This window comes from Onychostruthus taczanowskii, unplaced genomic scaffold (genome assembly GCF_017590055.1).
Source record: "Onychostruthus taczanowskii isolate IOZ18803 unplaced genomic scaffold, ASM1759005v1 scaffold92, whole genome shotgun sequence".
Classification (NCBI taxonomy): domain Eukaryota; kingdom Metazoa; phylum Chordata; class Aves; order Passeriformes; family Passeridae; genus Onychostruthus; species Onychostruthus taczanowskii.
Genome location: NW_024507213.1, coordinates 451,991 through 479,704, shown reverse-complemented (window position 1 = coordinate 479,704; position 27,714 = coordinate 451,991). Strand labels below are relative to the sequence as shown.

Below are 27,714 nucleotides of genomic sequence, written 5' to 3'. Positions count from 1 at the left end.
GTAAAGCTGCACCCAGACCAGTTTGTGCCAGCGCAGCCAGGCATGGAGGAGACCTCAGTTGTCAGGCAGTGTTTTATTACACAATGCATTTATACAGAGATGTACAGGGGTGCCTTTCCATCAGAATGGCAGCCACGTTTACCCTCAGCTGTGGCCATCACCAGCAGCTTCATCTCCTGCTAAACTGAGGCAGGGGGGGTGGCACCTTGATGTCTTGGCCTTTTTCCAGTTTCTTCTCGCAGTCAACAAGGTAGTTGACCCCGTCGATGACAATCTGGACTAGCTCCACCTACAACAAGAAGAGAATTGTAATAACAGAAGGTCTAGCTCATCTGTTAATAGAAGAGTTGGCTCGTGCTGTCACCACAGCAGACAAATCAGCAGGACTCAGTTCATCATTCAGCAGACAAAGCTGAAACTGAGGAGGGTCACAGACATCACACCTCCTCTGGCTCAGGGAGTTTGGATTGAGCAAAGCCACAGTAACTCCCTTCTCCTCTTTGCCCCGGGCAGCAGAAACTTTCATTTAGGTCCCCAAATTTATTTCCACCAAACTGTGCTCCCACAGGAACAAACCAACGGGGCAGAGTCCCTATATAAGGTGATCAGGCAGGAGCTGAGGGACCTGTTTGAAACGTGAGCCCCGAGAGGGTGCAGGGTGTTGCTGAGCAGGGATGCCTGGCCCCAAGTGTTCCCCACACTGCTCGAGGGTGAGGACACACAGCAGCTGTGCTGTGAGTGTTCAGCCCTGCCAGGCAGTGCCTGATGAAGCACTGAAGTCCTTGCTGTGTCTCCCCTGCTCCCAAGCCCAAAAAGCCCAAAATGCCTGCGGGATGTGTGAGCACAGGGACATGGAAGTGAGTTGGGAGGGATGCTGATGCAAGGAGAGCACGAGGGAGGCCTGTTGCCCTGGTTCAGACCAGCCCTGAATGCTGCTGGGTGCTCAGGGTGTCTGTGTGAAAAATGTGTATTTCATGGTTGGCTTTTCAGAAGGATTAAAATGAATATTGTATGTGTTATGTTAGAAAGTTATGCTGTATTAATTTTATTAAGTAGTGTGTTAAATACAGTTTTAGGTTATAACAGAATGTTAAAACAGAAACTATGCTATGTAGGATATTTTTTTAAGAAAGGACTCGCACCAGACAGCAGCCACAGGACACCTAAATCTTTTAGAGAAAGGGAATTTATTGCTCCCTTATCAGCAGAAAATTAACTTCTTCCCACCTCAGACATGAAGATAGCATGAGGATTCAGAGGAAGAAGCTGACAGTGACCAGACAGAATCCTGTGTTTGAATGGAATTTATGCACCATGTATGACATGTATGAATATACAACAGGCTATCGTTTTTAAGGCTTAATCTCTGCTAACGTGGGTACTTCTTCAGGCTTGTGTTGCCCATAAATAGGCACCCAGACATCTGTAACTCTTTGTTTTTAATGTCTCATATTGTCCTAATCCTAATTGTTCAAATGTTATTACTCTAATCATATTACTATTTTTATAACCATTTCATTACCATTAAACTTTTAACATTTTACAACCAAGTGATTGGCGTCTTTCACAGGTGTGGCTGGCACTGGGAGCAGGGCAGGACCACCAGGGGCATTCACAGTGCCTGAGGGGGCTCATCAAAGCCCAGCTGTGTCCTTCCCCTGCAGTGGCCCTGGTCCTGGGGGGTCCCTGGGTCCTGGGGAGCAGCCTGCTCCTCCTGCCAGGCTCAGCACACAGCTCAGCACTCCTTTGCTCCCAGCTCCTCGCTCAATGCCTTGGGATTTAGGTTTTATATTTTTTTTTACGTCCTGTACTGCTTTAGTGTATAATTCTAAGCTCCACACCCTGTTTTCCCTACTGTTTTCCCATTTTATTCAGACAGAACAATTCCTCTCTAGGCCTCAAGGACACCTTATTGTCTCACATGCAAACAACAGTGAATTGAGGGGAGCACACTTGGAGAAAATGACTTCATTACCTGAAGCTGTAATGGAAGATTAACCCCTGAAATGCAAATGGACCAAACTTTTACCTGTATGAAAAACTTGTGACCTTTTGTGTAGCCCACTGGAGGCTTTTGATAGCCCAAGCTGTACCTTTTGAAGGCCTTTCATAAATACCTGTTTTTATTCACTTAATCTAGTTTAGCCCCTGTTCTAGGCAGTCACTCCAGTGCACCAGAGTGACACTGCCAGGGGTGGGAATCACTCCAGGCCCAGAGCAACACCAGAATTCATAATTCTGTATGGCAGGGGGTGGTGGTGTCTTCATAACCTGTTTCAAAATTGCTGGAGAATACAAGGGGCTCTGTCCCCAGCAGACAGGTGACATTTAGGGACCACAGACCCTGTGGCACTGTGAGGCAGCAAGATAAAGCTAGTATTTCTTAATCTCCATGAAATGGTTCATTAGCAACCTTTTATGACTGGCTTGTTAAAACCAGGCATGAAGACTAAATCCCATTGTCTCTGTATTGTCAGTTGCTGATTTTCAAGGGATTTGTTTTTACTATAAAGCATTTCAGTGGCTTAGCAGTTTATTTTATTGTCTTTTACAGACTGGCTGTGTTGGGAATTCAGACGATGGAATTTGCAGCCTCCATAAGAAAACAAATTTCATATTAAGTTTGCATTGACCAGTAACTGAAACAGAGCAGGAATACAAACAGTTTTATCTTGCACCTTTGGGAGCATAATTCAGTTCTGCAAACACATTTACCACATAATGGCATTTATTTAATTATGTACTGAAAAAATTTATCCTCTAATAAAACTTTTCTTATCCCCTTGAGTATGTCTTGTCTTATTTAGATTTCAGAGTCTCCAAGGTAGGTCTTGTGTCTCATCTGTTGCCTTAATCCTTTAGATCCTTGCTGTAGGAGGAATCACTGACTTTAGTGGAACTCTTCATAGAAGCAAAAATTTCTAGGCTTAGGCTGTCTGTCAGCAGGACTCAATTCATCATGCAGTGTCATCCTGCTTTTTATTATTAATGTTGCTTTAATACAAAACACATATGATGATGTCTCAGGTGTTAGTAGATGTGTTTGTCACGGGCTGTTTTGGCAAATAATACAGCCTATTAGTATTTCACGCTTATTTATTTTGTTTCCTGTTACTTTTTTCATTCTAGATCCAAAGGAGCACAGGTTCCTATATTAAACTTCAGTGTGTGAAGCGTCCAGACATCTGTCTGTGGCTGTGGGGGCATTCAGAGATCAGAGAGCAGTGGTCACCTGGGCTGTCCCCAGGGCAGGTGAGCCAGGAAGGGAGGGCACTGTGGGCTGGGTTAACGTTGTTGTCACCCAGGTGCATTATCCCAGGGTTATTTTTCTGTTAGGAAAACCTGCCTAGAATGGGGCTGGCCCCAGGCCTTGGGCTGCAGCATCAGGACCAGCCTGCATCCATATCCAGCCTGCCACAGCCATGGCTTGGGCTCAGTCACAGCTGGGCACGGCTGCTTCTCCCCATCCTCATCAGCTGTGCTCTTAGGAACTCCTCTGGCTCATAAAATCATTAAGCATGAGGCTGGAATGAGGTGTGGGGGCCGAGCTGCCAGGAGGGGGGCAGCTGCTCCAGGCTGCAGGGTCATTTCCACACTCTGGCACTACAAATGTTCCTTCTCACTGAAGTGGCTGTGCAGCAAACATGGGAGGTGCACACACTGCCCTGCAGCCTGTGCCCTACAGGGAAGGCTCAGGGCTCACTATTAAATCTTTGCTCTGATTTCAGTCTCTGGTTTAAACATATCTGCAAGATGTAAGCAGAAGTGTGCATTCTACCACCATCTGTTAAAACTAGATGGGGCAGATTTCTTTATCTCTCCCACAGCCAATCCTCCCTCCAGGAGATCTCTGCTCTTCATGGGCCTGCATTTCCCATTTCAGGGGAGGCTCCTGATTTCCTTAGCAGACACCTGACTTTTCAAACTGAGACAACACAGCTCTCGTGTCTGAGAGCCACAGAGGACTTGTGAAAACTCTCAACTCCTCAGTCACTGTGACGTGGAAGCCTTTGTGCTGCTGTGTAACCGTGGAGGAAGTGTGTGACTCAGCAGTGAGAGGAACACAACACCCTTCACCAAATCTTGCTTTAGTGCCTGAGTCCCTGTGTGGGTTAGGACTCTGTGCCTGCGTCCTTCCAGCACCTGCATTCCCTCATGGAGATCCCCAGCACATGTCATACATGAGCAGCTTGCTCAGGGCTGGCTTTTTTCCCTGCCAGGACAGGAGCATTTATCAAGCACTTCATTAAAATTCCTTTCAGCGAGCATTCCCACTGGACCAGACTCACGAGGAGCAAAACCTGCCGTGGATCCACTGAGGCTCAGCAGAGGGAAACTGGCCCATGGCAGAACAGATGTCAGCTAAAAAGCAAGAGGAAAACACAGAAGGAAGCCCCAGGAGGAGCAGTGTACCTCTGAGCGCCCGAGGCGGTCCAGGTTGGAGATGTCGTAGATGTCAGCCACGGCTGCCGTGTCCACCCCGCCCGTGCCACGCTTCTGCAGGCGCAGGTTCTCCAGGATTTTGGAGAACCTGGGGTCCTGTTGGGAGAAACAGCCTTGAGCTCACTGCCTTGCACTGTGTGTGTTGGGCAGAGTCACTGCAGCGCTGTGGTCCTCACAGCGCTGCCGGGACAGGCAGAGGTGGAGAGTTCTCTCACTCCTTTGGGTACAGCCCCTCTTTGTGGCTTCCTGCTAAGCAGATTTGTGGAAATCAATCATATTGATTTCCCTGTATTTCAGTGGAAATACAGCAATTTGCAGGAGTACAGCATGCTCCTTTAGCCCGTCCCCAGACCTTGTTACACACATCCTCCTAACGTGCGGTTGCCGTAAGCTGTCATTTCTCCTCCTCTCCTTTACACCCCAGGAGAGCTGGCTTATGTCACATTTAAATCGTGTCACATTCATGTCACTTTTGCCCCTTTTAAGTGCCGTGTACCTTGCTGAGCCTGGGCAGCTTGACGTGGACTCCTGCACGCAGCCCCGTGCCCAGGTTGGAGGGACAGGTCAGCACGTAGCCCAGGCGCTCGTTCCACATGAACTCCCAGCCCCGCTCCTTAATCAGCCTCTCCACCTGGGTGGCAGCACAGAAACACAACAAAAAGGGCAGATTTGCAACTGTCCTGTTGTCAGGTGCCAGTGGAGTGGCAGGAATTTACACCTGGGTGCAGTCTGGTCTGGGTGTGGTACAAATGTTTGCACTCCTCAGGTAGCCAGAAGGATTTCTTCACCGCCTTCTAGTGACTACTATGGCCCATGGAGCCACATCTTCACTTAAGAGTTGTGGCTTTTGCAGTTTGTTTATAACTCAGTAATTTTGAACCAAGTTTGAAACACAGGACCGTAAAGCACTCAAACACTATGAAACAAACAGAGGGAGCTGAGCCTGAGTTTTGTGCAGTTTTCTAGCTGATGTCATGACTCCTTGAAGAGAACATTTGGCCTCTAAGTGCCACACTTCTATTATAAGGAGACAACCCAGCTTGTAGATAAAACTTCTCATTAGTAGGTCTCTGGCCAGAATTGACAGGAGAGTGAAATAATTATCAGCAGGAAAATCACAAGGGTCTACTGCCCTTTGAATAACCTGGTGCTCTGTTCGCCCATCAGTGCTTGTGCAAACCCAATACCTTTTCAGTTCAGTTCTCATCTCCCCCTGAGGAGAACTGGTTTCTGCTGGGTGCAGAAACCAGCTCATGCTCACAAGAATCCTATGAATACAGCTGAATGCTTCAGCTCTGCAGGAGGATGCAGAATAAATTACTCTCCTGGGATAATTTCTGTGTTTTGTGAGGGTAACACAACGGATGGTGGGAAACTGGACCTGATTTGCTGCCCCAGAGACCTGCTGAGGGCACAGCTCCCCAAAAGCTGCCCCACCACTTTCCACATCCATGTCCACAGGCTGGCAGGAGCTCAGCTCAACAGCAAAGCTGGGGACAACACCTGGGGGCTGTGTTCTCACAGGTGTGCCTGGAAACCCACCCTGGGAACTCTCAGGAACCACCTTGGTGCCAGTAGAGCCTAAATCAGATGGCTTTGTTTTTCTGTGCCCCAAAACCCAACCCAAACCATTCCAGAGTTCCCTGGTATGACCTCTGAGGCACAGTAAAGTTCTGTTTCTCTGATAAATCAACTTTTTGTGTGCCAGAGCAGGTCAGAGGGCCCAGACCCAACCTGAGTCATACCTGGACTGTCTGGGCAAAACTGTTTTAACTCACACCCTGTCCCAAGAAGATTTCTTATCATTGTGATTAGCTGGACCAAGGTAATACCCAGGAGTCCAGACTATCAGTTCTTAGTTTTAATCACCAACCCCCATATCTCCCCAAAACAGCAGGTCCTAAACCCTGAGTCCTGTCCACAACATCAGCAGCTTCCACTCTGCTCCCAGCCTCAGAAATAAGAACCAGGAGGAAGGGCCAAATAAAGTCTTCAATCAAGCAAATCAAACAACCCAAATAAAGTGCTTCATTTATGACTTCCCACAGTTTGCAGGTACCAAATGGCAAAAAATAAAAAAAATAAAAAAAAAAAATAAAAAAAAATAAAAAAAAAAAAAAAAAAAGAAAAAAAAAGGGAAAAACCCGATAATTATTTATTTTTCCCTACAACTCAGCTATTAATCTGCCCATGTTGCCTGCTTTAGCTGTGTTGATGTGGGTTGCTGTGTGGACTGATGTGACTTCATTTCCTTGCCCCTGGAGATGTCAGCTCAGTGGGAACCACAGTAAGCAGGGGTGACAGCAGTGAACAAACAGGAATAATGGACTCACTGAGACACTACCTCTTTCAATCCACGGCAGAACCTTTCAAAGACACGCTTCATGTTGCCACCCTTCTCCATGGAGATCACCCTGGTGTGGTCCTCTTCATTAATCCAAATGAGAAATGTCTTCTCATTGTTGTGCCTAGTCGAGAGGAGAGGGAAAAAAATAAATTAATATCTTTAAAAAGGGAAGCCCTGAGAAATAACAGTATCCTTAGTTTTGTCACAGTCATCCCAAGCAGCAGAGAAGTGAAATGTGTCATAATCAAACTGCAGTCTGCAGTGAGGGACTGGGGCTGGTTGCACCACTGGATCCCTCGTGCCTGTGGCATTACAGGGCCTCTTGGGCACAGTGTGAGGTGAGTTTTCTGCTCACATTATGCTGCTGTGGTCCTCCCTCGGGAGCACAGCTGGGGATGCAGCCAAGGGAGAGGCCAAGCTCTGCCCCCAAAAAACCCCAACACCGGCGTGCTGCTGGGAGCCAGCAACGCGTGCTCAGTTAGTGTTGTTCTCCCCTGCCTCAAACCCCAGTGTCCCTGGCAGCACTGGGTGTCTGCATCCCTCAAGGGATGTGTCTGGGATCCCGCAGTGACCCTGCTCTGCCAGAAAGGACAGGACCCCTGGAATCCCTCTCCTGGCTCAAACAGGCACTCAGGGCTGGCTCTGGCGAGCGCTGGGTGACTTCTGGCTTCTCCTCTGCTTGGCCAGTCTCCTACTACTGCCTTCTGCAGCACGTAGAGGGTGATGGATGGGGTCATACTCATTTGTGCCAGCAGTGAAATACCACCAGGTTCAAGGCACATGAAAGTGAAAGTTCAAGATCACCCAGAGCCTGACTTTCGGCCGGTCTTTCGCGGTGTCTCCGTTTTCTCTTTGCAGTTGGAGCTGGCCAGAGCAATGCTGAGCAGCTGTAAACATCCTGTGCTCTGGCACTGGGGTCAGGCCAGCTCCAGTCACCTCCTCCTCAGTCCCTCCCTAATGCTGAGGGAGGTTTTTATAAATAGTCTGACTTTGGCCTAACTCACCTCCCCTTTTAGTTCAGCAAGTGTCCCCATTGCTGTCAGCACCATGTATTTAAACTGTGCCATTGCTGACAGTGCTGTTAGTGGCAATGGTCCTGCAGCCCATGGCAAGGGCAGGACCATCAAAAGCAAAAGTATTTCCACAATGTACACACTTTTTGACAATACTTTGCAACGGAAAGGCAGATTTTCAAAATGCGACTTACAGAAGTACTTTCCAATCACAGTAATTGTTTTTGTCTTCCATTTTCCTTGATATGTCACGTGTAAAAGAAGCCCAAACCCAGGTCTGTTTTATTCAGGAAATCTCTGGATAGTAATTATGCTGTGGGTACTTCTGGTTTTTTGTAGAGACAATGAATGGGTGCCTCAAGCTTCACCTTTTTCCACTTCCTCAGACTTCACTGGGGACCAAAGGATCTGCACCTTGTTAAACTCTTAGGAGGCTTGTTGAAATGAAAAAACCCTCCCAGTATTCCAGCAGGTCAGTGGGTTTGGGGGTGATCATGTTCCACACTAGGTGATCCTCAGCATGCTTTTTGCCTGTTTTCTCAGGGTTACAGCACCTGGCAGTGCCTGCAGTGCAGCAGGCTGGATGCAGATGCTGTGCACTGCACAGCTGCCCCATCCTCTGCTGCTGCTTTGGGCTCTCCTCTCAGAGCTGTTGCCCCTTCATCTCCACAGCAGATTTTGTATTTGGGCCCACTATCCAGTGTGTTGGGGCAGTAAAACAGACCTAGAAGAGAGCAGGAAGTCCAACTTTCCTGTCTCCTTTTCATCCAGCTCATTTGGGAGGAAAGGGGTGCTTTCAGCCCCGGGAATTAAAACATTTCTCTTTTAGAAGCAGACTGGGCATGCTGTGAGTGTTGGGCCAGAGTTCATGCAGGGTTAGGACAAGCAAGGATGTTTGTAAGATGATCTTTGGGCATGACACAGGACCCTGCAGGTCACAGAACCTACCAGATGCCTCGGGCGTCCGGCCAGTCACGGGCCATCCCTGCACATGTCAGCAGAGGGGACACGGGCTTGTCAAAGAGAAAGTGATCCTGGGCACCAGGACAGGGCCAGAGGGAGGCAGAGAGACAGAGAGAACAGAGCACAACTCCAGTTTATATCCAGGGAACACTGCAATGCTGTTCAGCACGTTATTGTGAAGGCGGTGGAAGCACAAGAAAATCACGCAGTACAGCCTGGGAACCTGGTTCCTTTGCAGGAAGCTAAAACCTCTTTACCCAGGTGATTTTCTGAACTCTCACAGGTGATGGCTGACATGTTTTTCCAAAAACATTTTCAAATGTAGGGAGGGATGGATGCTGGGGCTTAAGTCCACATGGACACAGCCAAGGATGCTCTGGAGGACCTGGCTCCAGAGATCTCCTCTGCAGTCAGACACATTTCAGCATAGGAGAAGACCATTCTAAAATATTGGGAAAAAAACCCCAAAGGATAAAAAATGCTAGTTCTGAAAATATACTTCTCCAGCGTGGAGATTTAGATATTTATTCTGAGCATGAACTCAAGGTAGAAATTGAATCAGGGCTAATCTCAACCTTTTGGAATCACAGGCTTGTTATGTTCCTTAACAGAGATGCTGTTTGTGACTTAATAAATGTAGCACATGCTGTGCCACCAACTTGCCCCATGGCCTAGTAGTTTAGAATTTTTAAAACTATTTGCTTTGGAATTTTTTTTCCCCCCAGAGAAAATAAGTATATTTTATTGATTTTCATGTGTGGGCTAAAAAACTAGTATTTCTTAATTCCTTGAACACTGCCATATCAAATATCAAGGGTTTTTTGCTGGCAGTGTTGTTGGTTTTATTGTTTTATTTTTAAACCTAGGGCTTAACTAGAAATAGTGAGGCAGTCTATGCAGAAGGCATGTGACGTGGTAGACACACTGATGTGCTTTACTTAATTTTTCCCTAAATGAAGAATGAAATAATGACTTTCTTAATTTCACTCAGGTTTTCATCTTTGAATGCTTTGCAATGGGCACGGTGCACACAGAACTCCAACCACGCAGGAAGAAAAGGTGTGGAGTTCTCTTTGCTCTTCAAAGGGACACCAAATTTCCTTCCTCAGCTTGCCCCACTTGACACTTTGCTTGAAACAAAAATCCCCCTTTCTGCAAGAAAAGAGCTGTTACTTCTCCTCATGAGCATATGGCCCAAATCTGCAAAACACCAAATGCCTTCTGTGCTGAGCGCAATTCAAGTAGCAGTGATTTATGTCACTGAAATAAACTTTGATCTTACAGAGCTGAAATGGAGCCTTTAGCAGCTGGCAGGAAGCCTGATCCCACAGAGGTGCCAGGTCCTGAGGTGCTGGAGGGGTAAGCAGTGGTGTGGGGCAAAGAATGCATCTCAGGTTACAACATCAATGTCTGATCTCTATAAATTTGCATTGTCACAAAACAAAACAAAATGAGATAAAATACTGAATCAGTGAAGCCTATTCCACTTCCCACAGGACTTAGCCTTAAACCGTGAAGGAATTACGTTTTCTACACTCCTGTTTCAACCTCTATATCCTGAGGAGCTGTCTCCTGCCGAAAATAAATCGCAGCAGGTCATCAACATCTTGTCAATAAACATATCACCAGGGACATTCAATTAAAAAAGTTACTGACCTTACATAAATTCTTAACTCCTGGTTAATCCACACACCTAGTTCCAGGGTTATAAACACTTAGGTTACTTCATCAGCTCCCCTTTGGTTGATGTTATGGAATAATGTGCCACGAGTATAGCTAAGATGGTACAGCCATTCCTTTGGGCACTTAAAATGCACATTCAAGCTTTGTTTGGCATGTCACATGCTGTGACAAAATCCATGGTGCAAATCCTTGTCTTTCCATCTGTGTGACAATGAAAACTCTTGTTATGGGCCTGGTCCTTCAATTCCTTGAGCACAGTGACAGGGCTGGGAAAAGGTCACCTGGGTGCAGTAGGCTACGGCCACTTTTTGGAAATTAGAATTAGTGTAGTGTTCACTTATGAAATTACAGCCAGATTCTGGGAAATTAGAATGAGTGTCATTTTGATGTAATCACAGGCAAAGTCCCCCACCCCACAGAATGGAATACAGATATCACATGAAGCCTATCTCAATGTAATAATTTTAGTTAGAATGGTTAATACAGAAAATATCCCAGTTTGCCCAGGGAGATGACCAAGGAAAGGCCCTGAATTTCCCTGTTTACTTGTCCAGAGAGGTGGCAGCAGCCACGTGGATTTGATTTGACACTGGCCTCACTCTCCGGAATATAAATCCAGACCTGCACGGTGACGTACTTCACAGAAATACGGAAATACAGAAACCCACTCCTCAGACCTGCAGAGCGCCGTTTCAGAAATACACAAATTTCTGATGGCCTGGCTGGCTATCCCATCACAAACACTGCCTTAAGCACAGGTGTGGTTACAGAGCTCAAACTGAACCCCGAGCCCGTGCGGGCGCTGCTGGCGCCCGAGCGCGACTCACGTCGATGAGCTGCTGCTGCTCCCGCTCGGTCATGCTGGTCAGGCTGTAGTACTTGCCCGAGAGGTCGCCCCGCAGCCCCGAGAGCGCGGTGACCACCACGTTCTCCACCTCCCTGCGCTCGGCGCGGGTGCAGGCGGGCGGCAGGCTCAGCCCGCGGATGCTGCGCCCGGTGCGCACCCGCGACGACAGCACGTAGCGCTCGTCGAACTGCCCGTGGGTGATCTGCGGGGAGAAACGGCCCGGCAACGTCACATTTCACTTTTTTTTTTTTGTGTGCCTGGTGAATTGGTGTGATGTGTGTGGTACGTAGCGGTGTTGTAGGAAGTATTTGTTTACAAGCGTGGCGTTCGCGTTTGCCGAAAAATCCCGTCGCTCGGGATTTCCCTCCTGGGACGCTGAGAAGCCCCAGAGAGAAAGGAAAGCAATTCTTATCTCATTTGCTTCTCCCGTGCTTTGCTGCCTTGGAATGTGTTTGGAGATTGTTTACCCAACAGGTGATTGTTTCATTGGTTTCATGTGGATTGTTTTGACTGATGTGCAAATTCATGGGAATTGTTTTCACTTGAATGTGCCAAGCTGTGTTGGGACTCTGGAGACAGTCACAAGTTTTCAATATTTTCTTTTTAGCCTTCTCTATGCATCCTTTCTGTGTTCTTAGTATAGTTTAGAATATAAGTATATAGTATATATATATAGAAAGAGAGTATATATATATATAGTTTATATATTAATATAATATAATATAATATAATATAATATAATATAATATAATACAATATAATATAATATAATACAATTATTATATAATCTGACTCCTATAATATAATTATTATCTATTACAGTATATGTATACTATGTACTATATTATAGTATATAGTATATATATACTCCTATAATAAAATTATTATATATATAATTATTATATAATCTGACTCCTATAATATAGGAGTCAGATTCATCATTCCTTCCTTCATCAGGGCACTCCACAAATAGAATAAAAAAGTAATAGAGGAAAAGGAGATGTAATTAGTGTCACAAAACAGATGTTTTCAGATGTTCATGAGGAAATAGGATGCAGGATGTAGTTTGAAATAAGTAACATCCCAAAATGGAATAGGCCTTGGGATAATTAGAGAATCAGCCTTGAGACGGACAAAATTGAAATTATTTCAGGTATCTATGAAATAATCAGGCTTATTTTTGAAATATAATGCTGTGAGTTTGTAATAGATAAGGACAATAAACTTCAGAGTGAGAAAACTTCAGAAACATCTCCTGAGTTTTATTCACCCTGATCTTGGAGCAAGAAGGAGCCCGGCATTCCAACACTGTGTTATAGACCTCAGCAAAAGATAAGATGTAAAGATAATAAGATGTAAAAAAGGCTTCTGTGTACCTAAAACAGTGTAAGGCCATCCACTGACCCACCTGTCCAGGTGATAAGATAACCCTAATACAAACCAGACCACCAGAGGACAATTAGAGAATACCCTGTTAAAATTCAGGAGGAATACTAAAATCTTATGAGAGGATGTGAAGCAGCACGATGGAGACACATGAAGAAGTTAAATATATTGACCTGAGACCCAGGATGTCATGTAGTTAAGCTGGGGTGTGAAGAAGTCAAACAAAGGAGTTCCCAAAACATCAGAAACTTCACAAGAATGTTTGAGTAATGCATGAAACACATGAATATGCAACAGTATAAAGATAACATTGTCTGTGTGCACCATCTTGTTCTTTGGCAGTTGGCCAGGAGCACCCCAGTGCTGGAAATATTGCTGGAAATATTGTCCTTTTTTTATCCTGTTACTATTATTCTTATTCTTATTCTTATTCTTATTCTTATTCTTATTCTTATTCTTATTCTTATTCTTATTCTTATTCTTGTTATTCTTATTCTTGTTCTTATTCTTATTCTTATTCTTATGCTTATTCTTGTTGTTATTATTATTATTATTATTATTATTATTATTATTATTATTATTATTATTATTATTATTAAAAATATATATTATGATTATACTTTTAAAAACCCTAAGCAGTCAATTCTGTTTTTCACAGGCATGTTACAAACAGCCATGGACTAGTTGGCTTTTGCTACAGTACACTGGTTTTTGTTGGCATGCATGAGACAGAAGCCTCTCTCAGTTCCTCAGAGAGAGAGAGAGATAAATGCAGGGGTTGCAATAAATTCTTTACAGAAATTAAGATACATTAAGCCACGTAGATATGAAGTGGAAGTGCAAGTTTTAATTAAATAGAAGTGTAAGTTTCAGTTTTAAGTAAGTAGAAATACATTTTAAGTGCCTTAAGAAACTGTGCTTGCTAGTTTAAAGCTCAGTAACTTCATCCCAGGCATAACAAAAACATAGTGGAACATTTCTTGCATCTCTAAGTAGAATAAAGGCATAGCAGAACTTTGCCACGAGAATAGATAGAACTATGTGCATAAATAGATAAAACTATTCACATAAATAAACTTAGATATGTAGTTCTTTAGGTAAGCACTGACACTACTTTCGTACTACTTTTGCACATGAGAATTAAGTTTAGATTGGCTTAGAAGGGATGGTTTAGAAACATGTTTTTAGCTGGGTGGATGTTTTTGTAAATAAAAACACCCTGTACTGAGGTGTTTGGCATGAAGGGAAAAAGAAGAACTACAGTAGAAGGAGAAGGAGAAGGAGGAGAAGGATGTAAAAAAGACTGCCTGCCTGCTGCCACATCTTCTTCTCCTTCATCATTATCATAATCATCCAGAAGAAGAAGCCTGCTGCCTCTGCCCTGCTGGGAGCTCTCTTGTCCCCCTGCCAGGGACAACTCTTGCTGCTGTTGCTATTCCTGCAAGTTCCTGAACCTGGGACTCTGCCAGAGAGCAGCCTTGCAGCCCTGCAGCTGCAGCTTTTGCTTGGCACTCCATGCCAGAAAACTTTTAGCACAGGCTTTTAACACCTTTGAATTCTTTGCCTACGAGACTGATGCGTTCTTGCAATAAACAAATTTATGGCAACTCACAGCTGCTCCTGCCTGTTTGAGGACTCGAGGCCCAACTACAGCTGGACAGGTTTTAATTATAAAATTGTGATTGTTTGCAGCTAAACACTGCAAGTTTTAAACTGATTTAAGTATGATAAAATTTGTAATTGCTTGTGAAAGAAGCAAGGCTTTCTCAGGGTGTAAGAGGGCCTGCGTAAGGTGTATTTTAACATTGTAAAATGTACATCCAAGGCAGCATAAGCAGAGAAGTGAAAACCATAAAAAGAGGAGCACCAAGCTCAAAGTAGCATCAGAAGACCATCAGAAGACCACCCCAGACTTCCAACATCTACAAATTGCTGGATTGTGCAAACACTGCAAAAATCTGAAGTGAGATTGTGGTTAACGAGCTCAGAATAAATCTGTGCAGTCATCTAAAGAAGTAACACAATGGTAATACTATAAAAGACTGCAGATTAAAAAGTAGGTGTGTACTGGCTTTGTCAAGAACCAGGCACCTGTATCTTTTCCTTTTTGTATTATCCCTTATTATCATTTATTAATCCCTTACTATCATTTATCAAACTTACAGTTTTGTAAAGTGAGCTTTGTTTTTCACCGTGCACACCCAGCACAGCCCTCAGGAGAGCCCAAACCCCAGGTGCAGAAGGAGGGGCAGCTCTCTGCCCAGGCCTGGCATCCTCTCCACCAGCTCACAATTACCCAGGGCACCTTGGAGAGCTCTGGGCACCAGGGGTTGTTTCCAGCAGAAACACATTTCTCTGGCTGGATGAACGTGTTGGAGTAACCAGCTCGTCCTTCATGGTCCCCAGATATGGAGGAGGCCCCATGGCTTTTGGAAAATAGGGATATGGGCAGAGGCAGAGGGAGATAAGGGAGATCCTTTGGGAGAGGGAAGATCAAAATGAGCTAAACTCTGCAGCTGAAGGAGGTAAAAGAATATATTCCCTATGAAGGAAACACTGAGCTGCAGGTGAGGTTTGCCCACTTCTGTGTGGGGATACAGGATTCAGCTCCTGCTTTCACTCCATGCCCTAGAGCCATGCTAATCTGGGGAATTCCAGCCCAAGGAATTCCATACACATGTACAATGTTCGTGTGTGCGTGCCAGCAGGGCTCACTGCACCTCACTGCCATCACAGGGACAGGGAGGGACACTCCTGTGACTGCACAGCTGGGGTGCAAGTGAGAGGAATGGCAGATTTTGTCTTTACAGACAAGCTGTGGGTCTGCTGGCACTGAGACAGAAGAGAAGCAATGGGAAGGATTCCACTGATTGATGAACGGAAAAAGATATTTGCCTTTGCAAATGAGCTTTAGGTTTGCTGATAAATTAAATTGGAGATTGAAAGATGAAAGAAATAGTGGGGAAGAAAAACCCCAAAATTCCATAAGAATTGCAAATTAAAAGAGAAGGTTGTACATGACAGAGGAATCTCTGGTGTCAGGTGTTCTGGGAAGTCTGAACCTCTCAAGGACTCAGAAATGGGGAAAGAGAGAAGGGAAATGTGGCTGGGAAATTGGGATAAAAGGAGGATAATTGGAGAGACCCCAGGGGAATGCCCCATGGCCTCTGCCTCTATTGGAATAAAGTCAAAGGACTCCTCTGCCTCCTTTCTGGACATAAACCTCTGATGTTTGAGGGTTAATTTTCCTGACAGAAGGATGCAGCCTCACTGGGAAGGCAGGCAGGGGGGATCCTTTAAAGTGGTGATCAGCTGGAGGGCCGGATCACTGACTGGACTGCAGGAGAGCAGCCCTCAGCCTCTCCAGGGATCTGCTTGGCCAAGGAAAAACCCCTGGAGGGAACAGAGGACCAAGGATGCTGGATAATATTCATGGAAGCAGTCACCCAGGCTCAGGAGTGATGCATCCCAAGAAAGAGGGCATTGGGAAAAAACATCAGGAGGCCTGTGTGGAGCAGCAAGGAGCTCCTGAACAAGCTCAGACACACAAAGGAAATTTGCAGAGGGTGAAATCAAGGACAGGCATCCTGGGAGAAGCTGGGGCTGCCCCTGGATCCCTGGCAGTGCCCAAGGCCAGGCTGGACACTGGGGCTGGAGCAGCCTGGGACAGTGGGAAGTGTCCCTACCATGGCAGGGGTGGAATGAGATGGGCTTTAGGGTCCCTCCCAACCCACCCCATTTTCTGTTGAAGCCATGAACAGACCCCCAGTGCCCAGTGAGGCTGTGTGCCAAATATTTGGTACAGCTGGCACAGATTCCCTGCTGAGAACAAGGGATGCGGCTGACAGGGCCACGACTGGCATCCCAATTTCCTTAAACATGAAATTGGGTCTTCACAGCTGGATCAGCAAAAATGAAAGCACTGCTGCACACAGCATCATCACTGGAATAAGCAGCTCAGAGCCTTTCTGTCTCTTGTTTCACTTCAGTCCTACCTTGGATGCATCCAGGTCCGTGTGGTGCCTCATTGTCCGTGGATCGTAGCCATTATGCCTGGCTTTAATGACAGGGTCAAAAATCTCAGCAAACACCTGTGGAGGCAAGAGGCTCTAGAGAGAGTCTGCAGCATCACAGGAACACATCCTCACAGCAGCTGCAGGCAGAGGTCCCTGCCTGCAGTTACCACAGCCAGGCTGGGGTTTGGGGTGTACTGCCAACCAGAGCACACCCCCAGAGCCCCCCAGCCTCTTGGCTCTGGGCCATGCAGAGTACCCTGAGTCTTCCCTGCTGTGGGGACAGTCCTGGTTAGAGCCACTGGGCTCAGGGGTGCCCCGGTGGCAGGGCAGCAGCAGTGGCACACCTGCACAGGCACCCCAAACCCAGGGGCTGGGGGTCTGGGATGGCAGATGTCCCAGGCCACCCTCTCGGGGACACTGGGGTGGCTGCAGAGGAACAGCCAGCACTGCAGGAAGCACAACCATGGGTTCCACCACACTGAGGTCTTTCCTTTGTTTTCCACTTCTCATTGCAGAGCTGAATGACCTGCCCACCCTGATGCTGTTTGTCTTCTGTTTTCCTCAGGATACAAAGCCTTAGTGATGTCTGGCACTGCCCAGAAGACATCCTTGCTTCTGCCTCTGCTGCCTCACAATGTGATTTCCACATTACCTTCGTTTGGTGTGTCTCAGGGTTGGACAGTTCTCCCCTAAATTGGGTTTGGCTGCAGGAAGGAGGGGAGCTGCTGGGGGCAGGCAGCAGCTGCTGCCAAGGTACATTTCATTACCTCCAGCTGCAGCAGCGGGGGCACCTGCGGTAATACCCCATGCTCCTGCTTTTCAAAAGTAGGGAGAAGGAGGGAAAACACCAACCTGCCCTCAAAGTACCCTCGGGGACACAACTTGTCCTGGGAACATGCTCCCAGCTGACGGGAAGGACACCACGAGCACAGAGGCCGGCCAGTCCCGTGGGACCCTCGTACCTCGTAGGACTCCTCGTCCCCAGCCACCATGCCCACTGTCTTGATGAAGGGGTGGCCGGGGTTGTCCACCCCGGTCTGGATGCACTGGTCCAGGGTGTAGCCGTTGGGGGTCATCTTGTCCCGGAGGCGGGAGTAGATGCCCGGGGTCAGGCACTCGGCCATGCAGTTGTTGTGCTTGCGCAGGTCGGGGTAGTCGGCGCTGCGGGGAGAGAACCCAAGGCGTTACTGCGTCCCCTGGGCACCCACCCCGCACAGCCCTGAGGCTGAAGGTCTGATTGTTCTTGGTTTACCTGCTGCAGGGGGTGCCAGGAGGGAGGGAAGGCTCTGAGGGTACCCCGTGTCGCGCTGTGCTCAGTGTGGCCGGCAGGGAGACGGGGCCCAAAGGGGTCTGGAGGGGCACTGAGCCCCCCTGATGTTGTGCTTTTTGTGGTATTAGCAGGTTTATGATTTGTGATTTGGTGGTTTTCCTCGGTGCTGTTTTCATTTTGCCTCCGCCTTTTCCCAGTTATGTCGTCAGCTAGTTTCTATTTCTCCAAACTTTACCCATTTACTGAAACCGTTTTTCCTCCCTTGGAAGTTTATTGGTTCACTATTGTTATCCCCGCCTAGGTTTTTTACTCCCAACTCTCCTGATTTGTTGAAAGTTGTGCCTTCCCCTGACATTCCCCTGAGATGTAAGTCTTTGTTCACCCCTTGATTGGGGTCCCAAGAGAGGAAAAGGGGAAGTTTGCCATCAAATAAAGATTCCCTGGGACCCGTGTGCGCTGCCTGTGTTTTATATCGCAATGAAACAATGACAACTGGGATTCAACGGAGCTCCAGGGGGAACCTGGAGGGGGAACCCCCCCTCTTGTCATCAGCCAGCCAAGGAAAGAGAAGCAGCACCCTGAGACACCTTGGCCAGGCAGGAGAGAGCCCCAGCACTGATTTGTTCAGCTAGACAGAGATTTCAGTGTGGAGGAAGGGCTGCTCTGTGGTTTGCAGCCCCAGGTGCTCTCAGGGCCTCATGGGGGTCAGAGGGACTGTGTGACCTGCCAGCTGGGCAGAGCCTCCTCTGAGATACCAGGGTTTGGTCTCATGGCATTATTATTCCCAGAAAGCAGCAGGCTGAATGGAGCCAGGGGAAATAAAGATGTTAGGCTTCAGCAAGGGATTTTTCAACTCTGCCAGTCCCCAGCTATCTTGTACTGGTAGTGATTTGCTTTATGTACAACTGCGGTGTTTCTCTAAGAATATATTTTAGCTAGAATTGTATAAATTACTTCAGTAGCAAAACCAGTCTGTCAGGATCACATTACCTTTGGCAAAGTCAATCTACAGAGAAAAAGGCCTGCAATTAATTTCTAACCATCAGCCAGCCAGTTTGTAACAGAATTAGGAGTACTTCCAGTACAGCAGTAATACAAGAGATTAATTCTGCTTGCATGGAGAAAACATTTTCACATTTCCCTGTAGCAGAGTCCATGCAATCAGCGGGTCCAGTAGGTGGACCTGCAAAGCTGTTGGTTTGTGATGAGTTAAATATAAATGAGTTAAATATAGTATTAAACTTGAGGCATATATTTGGCTTGTTTCCATTCAGCAGTGTTGGTTTTGGTCAGGTTGGGGGCGTTTTTTGAGAGCTGATATTATCTCACTGATGCCTTAGGATTTTAGCTGTTATAGTTTTCAAATGCTGTGCTGCTTTAGGGTATAACTGTGAACTCCATATAGAATGTTTAGTTAGTTAGTTAGTTAGTATAGAAGAATAATTGTTATAGTTAACCATGTACCTTTGGCAGCCATGCACCCAGTTAGTTAGTTAGTGTCTTCACATTTGGGTCACACAACACAATCCCTCTGGGCCTGGAACTCAAGGACACCCTACAACCTCAGGCCCTGGAAGGATAAACAAAAGTGAATTGAGGGGAGCAAACTGGGGGGAAATGATTCATTACCTGAAGCTGGGACTGGAGAGTTAAATCCTGAAATGTAAGTGGGCCAAACTCAAAATGGTGTGAAAAACTCATGACCATTGTCCACCTTGGATGCGGCCTCTGGGAGGCTCCTGTCTGTCCAACACGTACCTTTTGAAGGCCTTTAACAAATACCTGCTTTCTCCTCTCCATCCTGCCCATCCTGTGCTCCAGGCAGGCACCCCAAGCAGCCCCACACCGCCGGCCCTGCAGCACGGCCGCGCTCCGCGTCCCGCGCCCCGGGGCTGGCTCCGCGCTGCTCCCTGCCCACCCTGTCCCTGCCCCGGGCCTACCTGGGGGGAAAGAGCTTCCTCTTCTCCTGCACGGCGGCGCTGACGGAGTTGTGCTGGCCCAGCAGGTAGCCCGTGGCCAGCACGCCCGTGCCCGCGGCGGCAAACAGCGCCGGCGCCGCGCGCCCGGCCAGGAGACGGCAGAAGGTGCCAGCCATTCCTCCCTGCAAGGAGCACAGCCAGGGTCAGCGCTGCCCCAAACCACCCTCCGGGGCTTCTGCACCTTGCTCTGAGCTGGTGCCGTTTGTAGTCGCCTTTTCTTTCTTCCCTGCTTTTAATTTTTTTTAATTTGTCGCGTAATACGCGCGGCGAATTCGGTGTGACGAACGCGCTGTGGTTCAGGGTCTCTCAAAATGTCAAAACGGAGGCTGTGTGCTGTGTACTATAACATGAACTGTTGCTGAAGTACTTAATGCCTTTACTTGTGTAACAAACTGACAGTGGTGAGAAAAATGTGGAGAATTGTGTTGTAGCTATGATATTTTATGAAAAATCCTTTGCTGGGATTTTTCCCCTCCTGAGGAGCCTCAGGAAAGAAATGCAAACAATAACTGTGCTGCTGTGGAATGCAACAGGTGCAGCTGGCATTGGTGCATGTTGGTTGTTTCTAATTAAAAGCCAATCACAGATGCAGCTGCATCGGACTCTGAGAGTCACAAGATTCTGTAATTCTCTTCTATTCTTTCAAGCCCTCTGATGACCTTTTCTCTCTGTTCTTTTAGTATAGTTGTAATGTAGTATTTTAATATATATCATAAGATAATAAATCAGCCTTCTGAAAAAATGGAGTCAGACCTCGTGTCTCCAGACATGGGGAGTTTGCCTCAACATTGTGTGACATGGCTAATGTTGATGTAATGTACTGGTAGAGTATCTTATCTGTATGGTAAGGTAACATTTTAAAAAACCAAGTAAATAAACAGTGGAAGAAAAGCGGAATTTACCACTGACCCTTCATCTATCAAGAGTTGTTAAATCACAGAGCAGAGGGGCCTTGTGAGGAAATTAAACATATAAATTTCATCTTCAGTATTATATATACTTTAAAAAGACCAGTCAAGAGTCAGACCAAACAAAAGAATTCGCAGAAAATGTGAACTCAAAGGACTGTTTGAATATGTATAATCATCCTAAATATGTATTTCACCAATAAAATGAAAATAATAGAAAATAGAAATAGAATAGAAAAGAATAGAAGAATAATTGTCAGAGTTAACCATGTACCTTTGGCAGCCCCATGCACCCAGGGCTACAAAAGTCCCTTTTATGCCTTACTAAAATTTAAAAATGTTAAAGAGTGAGGCTTGTTTCTCTCAGCTCCAGCACTACAGCAGCACCCACAGCTCAGCAAACTCACCTCCCTTGGCAGCTCGTGCTGCTCTGGGGAGTCCAGAGAAATTTGGGGATGTGAGCTCTATGACATACATTTGTCCTGCTTGCTTCCAGGAAATTGGGGTGTTCTGTCTGAAGGAGGCAGTGAGGGTTTTCCCTTACAGGAATCAGATTTGGATGAGGATTGCTGCGGACCATGAGTTCCTTGGGAAGATACAGCTCTTGTCCAAATAAAGGACAATTCTATTAATCTAAATTCTAATTTCTGCAACTGGCAGAAGCTTTTTCTTCAAGCTGGACTCTGGCATATCACCTTTGGTAAATGAGCATGGAAGATTTACAAAAACCCCTGACATTTCTGCCAAGATCTGCTCTTTCAGTTGTTTTACCAAAAGGTTTTTTGAGTGTGATTTTTTATGCAACCTCTTCACCATTCTTTATGAGGTTACACTAAACTCCTCAAAGCATTTTATTTTATTTTTACTGAGCAAATTCCCAATAATTTTCTTACAGATTTGGGTTAGTTAGACCCAAGCCCTTTACTTCTTTGTCTTTCTCTCTCTTGTCCAGACAGATGCAATGTTGCATCTTTCTCTTCTCCATTGGTAGAAAGTTCTTCTGTGCTTGCATATTTTTATGTTGCAAATCAGTATTTTCTTTCCATCTCAGTCACACCTGTGAGGTGAGGAACACAATGTGTTCCAAGTTTGGAGTAATTTGTTTCGTGTCCTCTGTTGTGCCTCAGCAACTTTTTACCAGAATCTTTCAATTCTGTCTCCTGCATGCCTTTGAAACACAATATACAGTTAATACAACACCACTTCCAGAGAAAGGTGCTGATTGTTTGACAGAAATTTCAGTATTCTTTCTCCCTGAATCTGTGATTTGATTTAGGTGAGCTTCAGGACGGGCTCTTGTGACTGCCACAGGATTTTCCCTCCCAAAATGCAGTGTGAGAGTGTTTGGCAGCAGGTAAAAACCAAGTGAGAGGTTTCTGGTGGAGATTTTTCCTTTCTGTGTGTTCAGCAGATCGTTCTTGTGCCTTTTCACGGCGTAGCACCCTCATCCTACACTCTGGAAATATTTCCTTGTGACTAATCTGCGCAGAGCTATTGTTGATGTGTATTTCCACAACAGCTCCGCGCATTTTTATCTCTGTTTCACCATCGCGAGGAGCTGGCTGGCAGTCAAAAACCTGTCCTGAAATCTGTCAGCCATATCAGAGCCCCACTGCAGATGAGGATTTTGTGGCTTGAGCAAGCCCAGGGCTCGCCAGCGCGGGGTTTTTGGGATTTTCTGTGCTGTTTGGGGGACAGATGTGGTCTGAACATCTGATTAAACTGCAGGGTGTGCTAGGAAGGAACAGCATTGTGGAATTGTGATCTGGAATGGCCACGACAGAGGCTGCAGGGCTCTGTGGTGCCCAGGCTGGGGAGGAGGCTCTGCTGGGGCTGCAAACAGAATCCTGACCCTGCCAGGAAACACCTGGGAGAGGAAACACCTGGGAAAGGAGGGATGAGCCCTGCAGGGAAGGGTACTTTCCCAAAAAGGCAAGGAGAGCTCCTTGGTGAGCTGCAGGCTTTGTGCCACGGCTGTGCCAGGCTGCTGGGTGGGCTGGGGACCCCTCCCCACTCTCATTGCTGCCTCAGTGGGCTTTAACCCCCTCAGCACGGGGGATTTATCCCTCTGGGATGCCCCAGCCGTGTCCCTCTGTGGCTGCTCTGGCACTGCTGGAGCTCAGAAAAGCTTCTCCTGACCCTCAGGAGGCTCTGCTTTACCTGACAGACGCTTCTCTGGCAGCTCTTGGAAGCCTCCCACGCTGGAGACGCCACAGACTGCGCAGGTTGTCTACCTAAAAAACCATAAAACGGAGTGAAACAGGGTTTTTTTTTAAAAAGAAACCCCAAACTGCAGTGGTTAACCACACATCTGTTCTGCAGTGGAAGGTACAACTGATGGCAGCAGGGAATTGCCAGTTTGTGATTGTCTAGTGAAAGGACAAGGGAAAACATCACCTGGAGTGCTGTGGGAAAGGGAGTGTAACCCTTTGCAGCCCAGGGCTGTGGCCACACGGGTGGGCTCCAGCCCTGAGCAAGGATGTCCTGCCACAGAAACTGCACAGGCTGCTCAAAAACATGGCGTGCAGCCCAGCAGAAAGGGGTTTTTTTTGCAAAAAGAGGGCACAAAGTGAATAAGGAGCTTTATTTGACAAGAAACAATATCATTTGGGTGGGGGGGGTGGTCCATTCCTCAAAAGGTAGGATGATTTTTAAGTAATGCATTGCTTCAGAACAAACATTTTAAAAGATTCATTTGAAAATAGCCCAGATGGAATGGCCCCAAACTAAGGGAAGATCCTCATCAAAGCATTTTTTTGTGAAGTCTGACCTCGAGTCATTGATGTATTCATCTCTCCTTGCCCCACAGGAATGGCCAGCCTGGCTCTGCAGTGGGTTTGCACCATCTTTAATCCTGATTAAAGAGCTAAAGGGTTTCTTTGGGAGCACGTCCCCAGGATTGCTGTGCTGCCCCTCAGGTCCCAGCACAGACCATACTTGGGCTACACTGCCAGGATTTCACTTCCACCAGGGTAATTTGGCCACTGCAGAGCCTAAAAGGTGGAACTGCAGGTTTTCCTCTGGCAGGGCTTTGCTGAGTGTCTCCCCTTGTGCCCAGGACAGGAAATCCCTGCTCCTGTGAGTGCTGTGGTGCAGCTGGGGAGGGGAAAGAACGGCGTTTCACAGTCAGAAGTTGTTGAGGGTATGGGTTTTAAGCCTTGGGAAGGAAGGGAGTGTTTTCCCGAGCTGGCCAGGCATGCTGGAAGGAGAACACCTCCCTTAGGAGGGCTTCTGTTCTCTGTTCAAACCCATCTAGAGACAGCCTGGGCTGGAAAAGAGAAATATGTTCTAAGGATTAATCAACCTGAGGTTAAAAAAAAACAACCCCAAACCTCCAGCTGCTGGCCTGCACCTCTGTTCAGCTTGGATCAATGGCCTGTGGCGGGCTTGTCTGCAACCCTCTCAGTCCCACCAGGGTTTTTTTTACCATTTCACCAATTTTTTACCATTACTTTCATTTATGTTTTAAGCTGGAATACCTCCTCATAAGCAAAGGAGTTTTCTTGTCTGCAGGAGGCTTCTGAAGGCAATGACAAAAAATTCTTACAGGGCTCTTGATTATGATGTATTGGTTTCTGCTTAAAATTTTATCTGTGGTAAGTGGTTCATTAATTGCACCAACCTTCCATAAGCTTCAAGTTCTTTCAGTCCATCACAAGCTCCATGAGAATTTGGGCTTTATTATAAGCAGGATTAGCTACATCTAAACTTGCACTGATTATTACTGTGTACTTTGTCCAAGAGAGATCTGATTTTTATGTGATTAGATACAACACCTTTTCTGGGTATAAACCATAATGATTTTATTTTTTTTTTATTTTTAACAAGACTCTCAGGATTCCTGGCAGGAGACATCAATCCTGTCATCACTCAGGTAATGCTCTGCAGCAATAAAACTCCTTCTCCAGGATGTGGTGGGAAAGCACACCAAGAGGCAGCCCCTTCACAAGCAGTGCAGTGATGCAGATATTCTGGCATCACTGAAATGATGCCAGAGAAATGCTCAGAGGTGTGACCCCCCCTGAGCTGCCCTGCTGTGCCCTGCAGCCTGTCCTGTGCCCCAGGTGTGCTTCCCACAGGTGACCCCACTGCAGGCAGGGCTGGCTTTGGGTCAGGGGTAGGGTTAGGGTTAGGGCTAGGGTTAGGTTTAGGGTTAGGTTAGGGTTAGGGTCAGGATTAGGGTTAGGGTTAGGGTTAGGGTTAGGGTTAGGGTTAGGTTAGGGTTAGGGTTAGGGTTTAGAGTTAGGGTTAGGGTTAGGGTTAGCTGTGATCCTGGCAGAAGGTTTGCACGGCTTGCCTTGTGCATCTCCCCCTTTAGCTTCAGACTGCTCTAGCAGTGCCCCAAACTCCAGAGGATTACTTTGTTTCCCCTAGGCTGTGAGATAGCCCTGGGCCAGGGGATGGAGCACATCTCCATGCCCTGAGGCTGGCACAGAGCCCTGCAGAGCTCCACTCCCCTGGTCACCCATGCTTTTGGCACCCCTCAGGAAGGCACAAGTGCTGCTGTGCAGGGCAGGGGCACACAGCAGCTGCCCCACCAACAGCCCCCTGCAGCAGGCTGCCTCCACAGGGAGCAGTTTTGGATAATCCCATGGGAATCCTCCCGCTCAGGGACGTGCAGCACCGAGTCTGAGTGAAGCCAGCCCAGCTCCAGTGTCTGCCAGCCAAGGGCTCCTCCTTGCCCCCTCCTCATCCTCACCCCCTTGGTGCCAGGCAGTGCAGGACCCAGCCAGCCAAGGGCTCCTCCTTGCCCCCTCCTCATCCTCACCCCCTTGGTGCCAGGCAGTGCAGGACCCAGCCAGAATTGCCTTTCCCAGGGCAGAATTCCCACGTGCCAAGGCCCGTGAGCCATCACGTGCCCCAGAGGTCACAGTTTGGAGGTCACAGCCCCTGTCCCTCTGCTCAGCTCCCCGTGCCAGCCCTGAGGACACTGCCAGCAGAGCAGTTTGGAACTGCATCCTCTTGTCCGTGCCACCGGCCATGCACTGGGAATGGCCACAAAGGCCAGCAGCAAGGTGTGGAGGAAACCACTGCAGCAAACCCAGTGCTGGCCGAAGAGCAGCCCAAAGCTTTGAGGTGTCACTTCAGGTGGAAGGGCTCTAACCACAGCCTGAACCCCAGGAACCTCACAGCTGCACCACTGATTCCAGCATTTCTTTTAAAAGTGACATTAGAAAGTGCTTTTCCTGTTAATTCGTCTCTTTCTGGAACGTCTTTTAGAGAGGAAGTTTCCTGCTCCATCCTCCCCTGGGTGCTTTTGAACAGGTATTGGTTTTCCAATACTTCACACCTGCCTGGAGGGAAGCGCCAGGGTTACAGTGACATTTCTAGAAATAGAGGTGGATTGAACACTTGAGCCGTGTCATGGGTGGTATCAGTTGCCACGCCATGTGATCCTGAGTGACATTTTGGAGGAATGGCAGAGCCCCAGCTCAAGTTCACACACAGGGGCTGTGTGTGCACAGCTCTGCAGCCAGCCACCCCCGTGCTGAGCTGGCCCCTCACATGGCAGGGACAGGGAGCCTGGCCTTTTATCTTTGGGAAATAACTCCTCCAAGCCATCCTCTGCCCCTGCTGAAGCCCACAGAGGGCAGTGGAAAGTTTTCCCCACCCGTCCATGGAAGGTTCTGGAGCCTCAGGAACATCTGCAGTGGCTGTCATGAGTCACTGCTCACCTCACAGGCCATTTTTAGACACACAGAAATCAGTTTACATCTCTCTGGGATTTGCTGCATCACCCTGCAGCTCAGCGGATACGACACGCATTAAAGCAGCCAACCTCATAAAGCAAAATTGGTGATTTTTTGGTTTGGTTTTTTTTTTTTCAGTTTTTCCCCGCTCACCCTCGGCATCACTCAAACCCTTTTGACCCATCTGGGTTTGGGGATGCAGTCTCTGAAGTGTAGAAACAACACCAAGTGCAGGCATGGCTCTGACAGTGCCTTAATCACAGCGTGGAACATCTCTACCAAAAACATCAAGCACCTTTCAGTTTCTTCCTCCTCGTAATTCCAGAGAATGGTTATAAACACTTACTAATTTGTAAAAAAAAAAAAAAAAAAAAAAAAAAAAAAAAAAAAAAAAAGGATAAAATTCCAAACTATGCAACCTGTGACCAGATTCTTGTGAGTAGAGAAGGCATGGCAGCTCTTCATAGATCAGACAACAACCCCTTGGTCCCACCATGATTTTTGCTTTCTGTCAGCTGAAGGTCTGGCTGGTCAGACCCGACCAGGTGAGACCCAGATGCCCAAATTCTCCTGCCAAAGCCCAGCCAAGGTGCAGGCACCGCTCACCCTTCTGAGCCAATCTGGTGCCATTTTGCAGTATAAACCTCTCATCTTCGCAGTGCAGAGAGCTACAATCAAAACCACAAAAAACTCATGTAATTAGAGACATTTTCTCTGAAATTGTTACATATCTGCAAAGAGACTTATCTTCCTCTAATTAAACTTGTTACTTCAGGGCCAGCATTAATGTCTGGACTTCATGACCCTAGAGGTATTTTCTAAATCTTAACAATTCTGTGATTAGATTATTTAGGAGCAGCTGCATAGTGGGGGCTGGCAGATACTTCCCAACACTTCCACAAACCCATAAATTACAACCAAATCAACGCCACCACGCTGTGGTGCTTTGACTAGCTTTTTAACAGCCCTTGCGTTGGAAATGCTGCGTTTTGAGGCTAGAAAAGCAACGTAAGAGCAGTCTGACTGACCTTGGAGCTGGAGGTAGGGACGTCCTGCTGCCTGCAGCGAGCCCAGAGTGTGGAGGGAGCAGAGGCTGGGCACGGACAGGAGCTCGGGTAACCTGAGACGGGCACAGGGAGGTGAGGGAAACCAAAATAATTGCAGCCAGG

The 27,714-nt window shown here is 47.1% G+C and overlaps 1 protein-coding gene across 1 annotated transcript; it reads right to left on the bottom strand.

Annotated features, from left to right (window-relative positions):
• Positions 1-58: 58 nt before the first annotated feature.
• Positions 59-27,714, bottom strand: CKMT2 (creatine kinase, mitochondrial 2). The gene is made up of 11 exons (XM_041426622.1): positions 27,574-27,714; positions 23,016-23,089; positions 19,909-20,069; positions 17,661-17,859; positions 16,678-16,773; positions 11,277-11,498; positions 8,752-8,837; positions 6,788-6,911; positions 4,940-5,074; positions 4,414-4,539; positions 59-289 (listed from the first exon to the last, which is right to left on the bottom strand). Exons 3-11 carry the CDS (start codon positions 20,061-20,063, stop codon positions 170-172), a joined length of 1,263 nt encoding a protein of 420 aa, XP_041282556.1. The 5' UTR covers positions 20,064-20,069; positions 23,016-23,089; positions 27,574-27,714; the 3' UTR covers positions 59-169.